The 9361-nt window shown below is 46.4% G+C and overlaps 1 protein-coding gene across 1 annotated transcript in view; it reads left to right on the top strand.

Annotated features, from left to right (window-relative positions):
• Positions 1-495: 495 nt before the first annotated feature.
• The window catches only part of SMARCC1 (SWI/SNF related, matrix associated, actin dependent regulator of chromatin subfamily c member 1), a 63188-nt gene continuing 54322 nt past the window's right edge, over positions 496-9361 (top strand). Inside the window, exons 1-6 of the mRNA XM_029286306.1 lie at positions 496-642; positions 2117-2236; positions 4266-4351; positions 5837-5918; positions 6836-6928; positions 7480-7549. Coding sequence (XP_029142139.1) covers positions 496-642; positions 2117-2236; positions 4266-4351; positions 5837-5918; positions 6836-6928; positions 7480-7549 — 598 coding nt within the window. The remainder of the gene's footprint in view (positions 643-2116; positions 2237-4265; positions 4352-5836; positions 5919-6835; positions 6929-7479; positions 7550-9361) is intronic.

Raw genomic sequence — 9361 nt, 5'->3', positions numbered from 1 at the left:
TGGGCCCAGCTGGACGGTCTCGGGGAATGGAGTGGCTGTGGATTATGGGGTCTACTGGACCTGGGGGATGGTTCCACCCCTCCTTTTTTAACCTTATATGTGATGATTCTTCCCCTTCCCCCCCCCCCCCAAGTAATAATGTCCTACTGTCTTTGCCTTTTGGGGTTTGGGAGAGGGGTGGCTGTGGATGATGGGGCCGGCTGGATGGTCCTGGAGAGGGGTGGCTGTGGATGATGGGGCCGGCTGGATGGTCCTGGAGAGGTGGCTGTGGATGATGGGGCCGGCTGGATGGTCTGAGGATTTTGAGGTGGCTGTGGATGATGGGGCCAGCTGGACGGTCCGGAAGAGTGAGGTGGCTGTGGATGATGGGGCCAGCTGGACAGTCTGGAAGAGTAGCTGTGGATGATGGGGCCAGCTGGATATTCTGGGGGAGAGAGGTGGCTGTGGATTATGGGGCCAGCTGGACGGTCTGGGAGAGTGAGGTGGCTGTGGATTATGGGGCCAGCTGGACAGTCTGGAAGAGTAGCTGTGGATGATGGGGCCAGCTGGATATTCTGGGAGAGTGAGGTGGCTGTGGATTATGGGGCCAGCTGGACGGTCTGGGAGAGTGAGGTGGCTGTGGATGACGGGACCAGCTGGACGGTCTGGGAGAGTGGGGTGGCTGTGGATGATGGGGCCAGCTGGACAGTCTGGAAGAGAGGTGGCTGTGGATGATGGGCCCATCTGGACGTGGGGGATGGTTTTCCCCTCTCCCTTTTGAACCCTACATGGGGTCATTCTCCCCCCCCCCAAAGCAATAGTGTCCCATTGCCTTCACCCTTCTGCCCTTTGGCCTCTGGTGTGTGTGTGTGTGTGTGTGTGTGTGTGTGTGTGTATTATAGGGCCAGCTGGTCGGTCTGGGGGAATGGAGTGGCTGTGGATTATGGGGCCTGTTGGACCTGGGCGATGATTCCCCACCCCTCCCTTTTCAACCCTACATGGGGTCATCCTTTCCCCCCCCCCCAAGCAATGGGGTCACGGAAGGCAAAAGCAGCCTGAATCGGACCCCTGACCGATGCGGCGGCTGTGGAATATGGGTCCGATTGGACCTGGGCATGGGATGGTCCTGCTTTCCCCACCCCCACCCCAACAATTTGGGGGCGGGGAGTCGCCTATTTCACCATCCCATCGCCCAGATGCCTTTCGCGCCAGAAGTTGGGGTGCCTCGGTGGTCGCCAAAGAGCTAGACTGTTGCGCCGTGGGGCCCACCCTTGAAGACGCCGCTGCGATTCTGGATACTGTCGGGATCCTGAGCTTTGCGCGCCCTCCCCCACCCCCGAATACGGGTAGTCCTCGACTTTACGACCAGAAGAGAGCCCCAGATTCCCGGGGCTCGGCGAATGTGACGACTTTTCCGCCCGTCGTCGTTAAGTGAGTCTCGGCAGCAACCTGGCCGTTAAGTGAATCCGGCTTCCCTCGTTCCGTTGGTTCGTCGCAAAGTCGCAAAAACAGGGAGGGGAATCACGTGACCCCGGGGTCACCGAAACGGTCGTAAATACGAAGCAGTGGCCGTGCGTCCGCGTTTTGATCACGTGAAAAACAGTCGTAAGTTACATTTGTCAATTACTGACTTTGGTCGCTAAATTGAACTCTTGTAAGTCGAGGACTGCCCGTATCCGTAGGAGGAGCGCTGGTTGCTTCCCGGGACAGTTCAAGGTGCCGGTTCTCACCGTTCGAGACCTGCAGGGCCGAATGCCTGGGTGCCTTTGAGATGACTTTGAATCTTAGGGGCTGGAAGGGACCTTGGAGGTCATCTAGTCCANGACCCTGGAGGTCATCTAGTCCAACCCCCTGCTCAAGCAGGAGACCCTAACAGAATCATAGACTAACAGAGTTGGAAGAGACCACAAAGGTCATCTAGTCCAACCCCCTGCTCAAGCAGGAGACCCTGACAGAGCGACAGAGATGGGAAGGGACCTTTGGAGGTCATCTAGTCCAACCCCCCTGAACCAGGATTAAGACCAACGAAAGACGACCAACCGTTGTGCCCTCACGGCGAGGTGGGCGATGTGTGGTGGTGACTCCAGGCGGAAAAGTAACAACCACAACAACTGAGGGCCCTCTCTTTGTTTCACAGTATGTCCAGGCCGACGCACCGACGAATAAAACCCTGGCTGGGCTGGTGGCTCAATTGCTGCAGTTCCAGGAAGATGCCTTCGGAAAACACGTGGCCAATCCTGCCTTCACCAAGTTTCCGGTCAGTATTGAGGATCTCTTTTGGGGGGGGGCGCTCTTTGTGGGTGGAAGATGAAAGGCCAAAGGTTTTCCTTTGTATTTGAGCCGATTTCCGAGGTTTTGATGCTTCAGCATCAATTTGGAGGTTCGTGCCGAAGGCGGGACTAGAACTCACCCTCTCCTGGTGATTGGCCCAAAGTCCCCCAGCTGGCTTTCATGCCTAAGGCGGGACTAGAACTCCCAGTCTCCTGGTGATTGGCCCAAAGTCCCCCAGCTGGCTTTCATGCCTAAGGCGGGACTAGAACTCCCAGTCTCCTGGTGATTGGCCCAAAGTCCCCCAGCTGGCTTTCGTGCCTGAGGCGGGACTAGAATTCCCTGTCACCTGATGATTGGCCCAAAGTCACCCACTGGCTTTCATGCCTAAGGCGGGACTAGAACTCACCGTCTCCTGGTGATTGGCCCAAAGTCCCCCAGCTGGCTTTCATGCCTAAGGCGGGACTAGAACTCCCAGTCTCCTGGTGATTGGGCCAAAGTCACCCAGCTGGCTTTCATGCCTAAGGCGGGACTAGAACTCACCGTCTCCTGGTGATTGGGCCAAAGTCACCCAACCGGCTTTCGTGCCTGAGGCGGGACTAGAACTCCCTGTCACCTGGTGATAGGCTTAACGTCACCTGGCTGGCTTTCATGCCTAAGGCGGGACTAGAACTCCCTGTCACCTGGTGATTGGCCCCAAGTCTCCCAGCTTTCTTTCATGCCTAAGGCGGGACTAGAACTCACCGTCTCCTGGTGATTGGCCCAAAGTCACCCAGCAGGCTTTCATGTCCAAAGAGAAAGGGAAGGGAAGGAGGATGGAGAGAAGAGAGAGACAGAAAGAGAAAGAAAGAAAGAAAGAAAGAAAGAAAGAAAGAAAAAAGAAAGAAAGAAAGAAAGAAAGAAAGAAAGAAGAAAGAAAGAAAAGAGCGGGAGGAGATGAGAGGAGAGAGAAAAGGAAGGAAGGAAATAGATAGGGAAGGAAGGACAGGAAGAGAAAGAAAACAGGAAAGGAAGGGAAGAAAGGAAAGAAAGAAGGAGAGAAAGAAAAATAAACAAGAAGAAAGAAAGACGGGGAGAGGAGAGAAAGAAAGGAAGGAAAGAGATACGGAAGGAAGGACAGCAAGAGAAAGAACGAAAGGAAGTGAGGAAAGAGAGAAAGAAATAAGAAAACACAAAAGAAAAAGAAAGAAATAAAGCGGGTGGAGAGGAGAGAAAAAAGGAAGTTAATAAATAGGGAAGGAAGGAAAGGAAGAGGAAAGGAAGAGGAAAGGAAGAGAAGGAGAGAGAAAGAAATAAAGAAAAAGTATAAGGAAACAGGAAAGAAAAAAAGAAAGAAAAAAAGGGGAAGGGAGAGAGAAAGAGAAAAGGAAGGAAGGAAATAGAGAGGGAAGGAAGGAAAGAGAAAACAAAGAGGAAAGAAAGGAAGGAAACAGGAAAGATAGAGAAGGAGAGAGAGAAAACAGAGGAAAGAAAAAAAAGAAAGTATAAGGAAACAGGAAAGAAAGAAGGAAACAAAAAGAAAGAAAGAAAGAAAGAAAGAAGCAAGGCAGGGAGAATACGGGAGGAGAGCCAAGAAAGAAAGAAAGAAAGAAAGAAAGAAAGAAAGAAAGAAAGAAAGAAAGAGCAGGGACGGGAAGGAAGGAACGCAAAAGAAAGACGAATGGAGGACAGAGCTGTTTGGTTGAAGGACTTGGACACCGCTGCTTGGCAGGCTTCTCCCCCTGCCTCCAACCACTCTTCAGCCCCGCCCTTAAACAAGACATCGGGGCGGTGGGTTGTGCGTTGTGCTTGTGTAGATGACACAGCGAAGGGGTCCCCTGGCGCACCAAACAAGCCAGCAAACTGACTTCCTTAAAAGCTCTTTTGGGCGGAACGTTGCGGCCTCTGCGGATTTGCCCCTCCCTCTTCCCCCCAACCCGTTGTGGTTGCGTTGCGAGACGGCTACGCCTCGTCGTTGCCGCGTTGCGTGTTTTGCAAATGTCACTTGTCTTTCTTTTTTTTTTTTAATTTTATTTTAGGCCAAGTGCTTCCTGGACTTCAAAGCCGGAGGAACTTTGTGTTACATCCTCGGGGCGGCTTACAAGTACAAGAACGAACAAGGATGGTGAGTGGTTCTTTCCTTACCGGAAGTCCTCGACTTAACGACGGTCCTTTTAGTGACCGTTCACAGTTCCAGCAGCCCTGAAAAAAACAAGCAGTTAGGATCAAAACTCGGATGCTTGACAACTGACTCGTATTTATGACGGTCCCAGGGTCTCGTGGTTAACGTTTTGTGACTTTTCCCAACCGGCTTTTGACGAGCCAAATCAATGGCGCGAGGCAGATTCGCTTAACGACCCATGTGAGTCACTTAACGACAGCGATTGCTTAACAAAACCGGAGTCAAAAAAAAAAGGTTCTAAAATCAGGCAAGTCTCGCTTAATCAACCGCCTTGCTTAGCGACGGAAATTCTGCTCCCAACTTTGGTCATAAGTTGAGGACTACCTAGAAGATGACAATAAATTATTGTCATCCTGAATGATAATCGAGGTAATCCTTAAATTACAACAGTTTGGTGACCGTTCAATGTTACAGCAGCATTGAAAAAAGTAAGGACCATTTTAAAAATGTGATTCACGACCGTTTTAAAAATGTGACGACCATTTTAAAAAGGTGACATGACCATTTTTAAAATGGGACATAACCGTTTTTAAAATGAATTACGACCATTTTAAAAATGTGACTTGACCATTTTCAAACTGACTTAATGACCATTTTTAAAATGTCACGACTGTTTTAAAAAGGTGACATGACCGTTTTTAAAGTGACGACTGTTTTAATAATGTGACCATTTTTAAAATATGACGGTTTTTTAAATGTGACATGACCATTTAAAAAATGTGACGACCGTTTTAAAAATGTAATTTAATGGTCGTTTTTAAAATGTGACTTAAGAACATTTTTAAAATGTGACTGAGGACCGTTTTAAAAATGTGATTTACAACCGTTTTAAAAATGTGACTGAGCACCGTTTTAAAAATTTCACTTAATGACCATTTTAAAAATTGACTCATGACTGTTTTTAAAATCTGACATTCGACCATTTTTAAAATATCTTATGACCGTTTTTAAAATGGGACATATGAGCATTTTTAAAATATGACCATTTTTAAAATGTGACTTGTGACTGTTGTAAAAATGTGACTTAGGACCATTTTAAAAATGTGACTCAGGACCGTTTTCCCCACTTACGACCGTTGCAGCCTCCCCATGGTCACGAGATCAAAATTCAGACGCTTGGCGACTGATTCATACTTACGACGGTTGCAGTGTCCCGGGGTTACGTGATCCCCTTTTGCGGCCTTGTGACAAGACAGGCCAGATTCCGTTAACAACCGGCTTCCTAATTTAACCACCGCAGCGGTTCACCAGTGTGGCTAGAACAGTCAAATGGGGCAAAGCTCCCCGAACCGTCTCGCTTAACGACAGAAATTTGGGGCTCCGTTAATGGTCGTAAGTCGAGGACCGCCTACCCTTTCATCGATTTTTCATCCTGAATCGTAAGAAATACCCCAATGTCCTCTCTTTCTCCCGCGTTTGTCTTCGCAGGCGGAGATTCGACTTGCAAAACCCGTCGCGGATGGACCGCAACGTCGAAATGTTCATGAACATTGAGAAAACATTAGTGCAGGCAAGGCGAATAATTTTATTTGGGGATTACGGGACGCGGACATGGCTTTCCGGGGTCCTCTTCAAAGACCCGAGCGAGGGAAAAAGTCGGAAGAAGTCCCCATGTCCGTTTATTTAGAGTAGAATAGAGCCGGGAGGGACCTTGGAGGTCTTCTAGTCCAGCCCCCTGCTCAAACAGGACACCCTTACAGAATCATAGAAAAACAGAGTTGGAAGGGACTTCGGAGGTCATCTAGTCCAACCCCCTGCTCAAGCAGGAGACCCTTACAGAATCATAGAAAAACAGAATAGGAATGGACCTCAGAGGTCATCTAGTCCACCCCCCTTGCTCAAACAGGAGACCCTTACAGAATCATGGCATAACAGAGTTGGAAGGGACCTCGGAGATCATCTAGTCCAGCTCCCTGCTCAAACAGGACACCCTTACAGAAGCATAGGAAAAACAGAGTTGGAAGGGACCTCGGAGGTCATCTAGTCCAACCCCCTGCTCAAACAGGAGACCCTTACAGAATCATTCCGAGTTGAAAAGGACCTCGGAGGTCATCTAGTCCACCCCCCTTGCTCAAACAGGAGACCCTTACAGAATCATGGCATAATAGAGTTGGAAGGGACCTCGGAGGTCATCTAGTCCAGCCCCTTGCTCAAACAGGAGACCCTTACAGAATCATACAATAACAGAGTTGGAAGGGACCTGGGAGGTCATCTAGTCCAACCCCCTGCTCAAACAGGAGACCCTTACAGAATCATACAGTAACAGAGTTGGACCTTGGGGGTCATCTAGTCCAACCCCCTGCTCAAGCAGGAGACCCTTACAGAATCATTCCGAGTTGGAAAGGACCTCGGAGGTCATTTAGTCCAACCCCCTTTTTTTAATTCCTCCATTATTCTTTTTTTTTGTGTTTGTGTGTCCCCTTTTAGAATAACTGTCTGAGCAGACCCAGCATCTACCTCATTCCGGACATCGAACTGAAACTGGCGAACAAGCTGAAAGAGATTGTCAAACGCCACCAGGTAACCGGGATGGGGAGAATGCCGGCTTACCGCTGTAGCAATCGCGACGGGTTTTTAATTTCGTTTCTCTGTCTCTCGGGGGGGAGGGAAGAAATTTTGAAATACAAGGCCAGGACGTCAGAGCAGGCGCCAGTCGCATGGCGCCGAGGGAAACCAGGAGTAGATACAGCAAACCGTGGTTTGTCAATGAAATGGTGGTGTATATTCCCCTATCTACAATAACACTAGAAAGAAAATAACATAAAATAACACACAGCAATTGCGGCAGTCAAAAGGAAAGAGAGAGAGAGAGAGAGAGAGACTCCAGCAAAAAACCTTCCCTTTTGTACTCCGAGTCTTAAAGGGATACACACACCTGCGGAGTCGTTCTTCCTCCCTTCCCGCTTTTCCAGGTTGCAATTCTGATTCCCAGTACGTCCCCGTCGTCCGGTGGGGGGGCCGCCGCGATGTCCCACAATCCCCATGACCAACGAGGAGTGCGTGAAGAGAGGTCCCTCTCTACGCTCTTTCTCAGACTATTCCTCTCTGCTTTTTTTTTTTTCCCGCTCTAGGGGTCCATCACGGACGAGAAATCGAAAGCCACCCATCACATATACCCTGTTCCTACCTCACTGGATGAAGGTTAGACCCACCTGTCTGATTTTCTTTTCAGCTAGCATTTGAAATATCAGAGGGGTTTGCCTTAAAATATATATGTATCTCTATCTATCTATCTATCTATCTATCTATCTATCTATCTATCTATCTATCTATCTATCTATCTATCGTTATTGGTCTGTCTGTCTGTCTGTCTGTCTCTCTCTCTATCCACTCAAGCTGTCTGTCTGTCTGTCTNTCTCTATCTATCTATCTATCTATCTATCTATCTATCTATCTATCTATCTATCTATCTATCTATCTATCTATCTATCTATCTATCTATCAAGCTATCAAGCTATCAAGCTATCAAGCTATCAAGCTATCTATCAAGCTATCATCTATCAATCTTATTCTGACTGTCTATCTATCTATCTATCTATCTATCTATCTATCTATCTATAGTTATTGGTCTATCTTATTCTATGACTGTCTCTATATCTATCTATCTACTCAAGCTGTCTGTCTGTCTGTCTGTCTGTCTCTATCTATCTATCTATCTATCTATCTATCTATCATCTATCTTATCATATTCTATCTGACTGTCTCTATATCTATCAATCTATCAAGCTATCTATGTATCTATCTATGTATCTATCTATGTATCTATCTATGTATCTATCTATCTATCTATCTATCTATCTATCTATCTATCGTTATTGGTCTATCTATCTTATCTATCTATCTATCCACTCAAGCTATCTATCTGTCTGTCTCTATCATCTATCTATATCTACCTATCTATCTATCTATCTCTATCTATCTATCTATCTATCTATCTATCTCTATCTATCTATCTATCTATCTATCTCTATCTATCTATCTATCTCTATCTATCTCTATCTATCTATCTCTATCTATCTATCTATCTATCTATCTATCTATCTATCTATCTATCTATCTATTGTTATTGGTCTATCTATCTTATCTATCTATCTATCCACTCAAGCTATCTATCTTTCTGTCTGTCTGTCTGTCTGTCTGTCTGTCTGTCTCTATCTATCTATCTATCTATCTATCTATCTATCTATCTATCTATCTATCAAGCTATCAAGCTATCAAGCTATCAAGCTATCTATCAAGCTATCATCTATCAATCTTATTCTGACTGTCTATCTATCTATCTATCTATCTATCTATCTATCTATCTATCTATCGTTATTGGTCTATCTATCTTATTCTATCTGACTATCTAGCTACTCAAGCTATCTATCTATCTGTCTGTCTATCTATCATTTATCTCTCTCTATCTATCTATCTATCTATCTATCATCTATCTATCTCTTTCATCTGTCTAACTATCTTTCATCTCTATATCTATCTACCTACCTATCTATCTATATCTATGTATGTATCTATGTATATGTCTATATCTATCAATCTATATACATATACATATATGCATATAATCTATATCTCTATATCTATCTCTCTATATATTATCCATCACTGGAGGTTTCTAAGGAGAGACTAGACAATCCCTTGTCTGAGATGGTGTCGGTTTTCCTGCTTGAGAAGGGGGCTGGACTAGAAGACCTCCATGGTCCCTTCCAGCTCTGTTCTATTCTATTCCACTCCATTCTATTCTTATTCTATTCTATTCTATTCTATTCTATTCTATTCTATTTACCTCTGGTCGCCACTGGAGGGCAGCATTTCCCCATACACGTTACAAAATCTCCCTCTCCTCCTTTGTGAATCCTTTCTGATCTGGTTTCCCATATGAAGAACAGAAGAACAGAGTCGGAAGAGTCCTTGAAGGTCATCTAGTCCAACCCCCTGCTCAAGCAGGAGACC

The sequence above is a fragment of the Protobothrops mucrosquamatus genome, unplaced genomic scaffold (genome assembly GCF_001527695.2).
Source record: "Protobothrops mucrosquamatus isolate PMUCROS unplaced genomic scaffold, P.Mucros_1.0 scaffold3282, whole genome shotgun sequence".
NCBI lineage: Eukaryota > Metazoa > Chordata > Lepidosauria > Squamata > Viperidae > Protobothrops > Protobothrops mucrosquamatus.
Note: the sequence above shows the minus strand (reverse complement) of the source record. Positions and strands in the feature narration are given on the sequence as shown.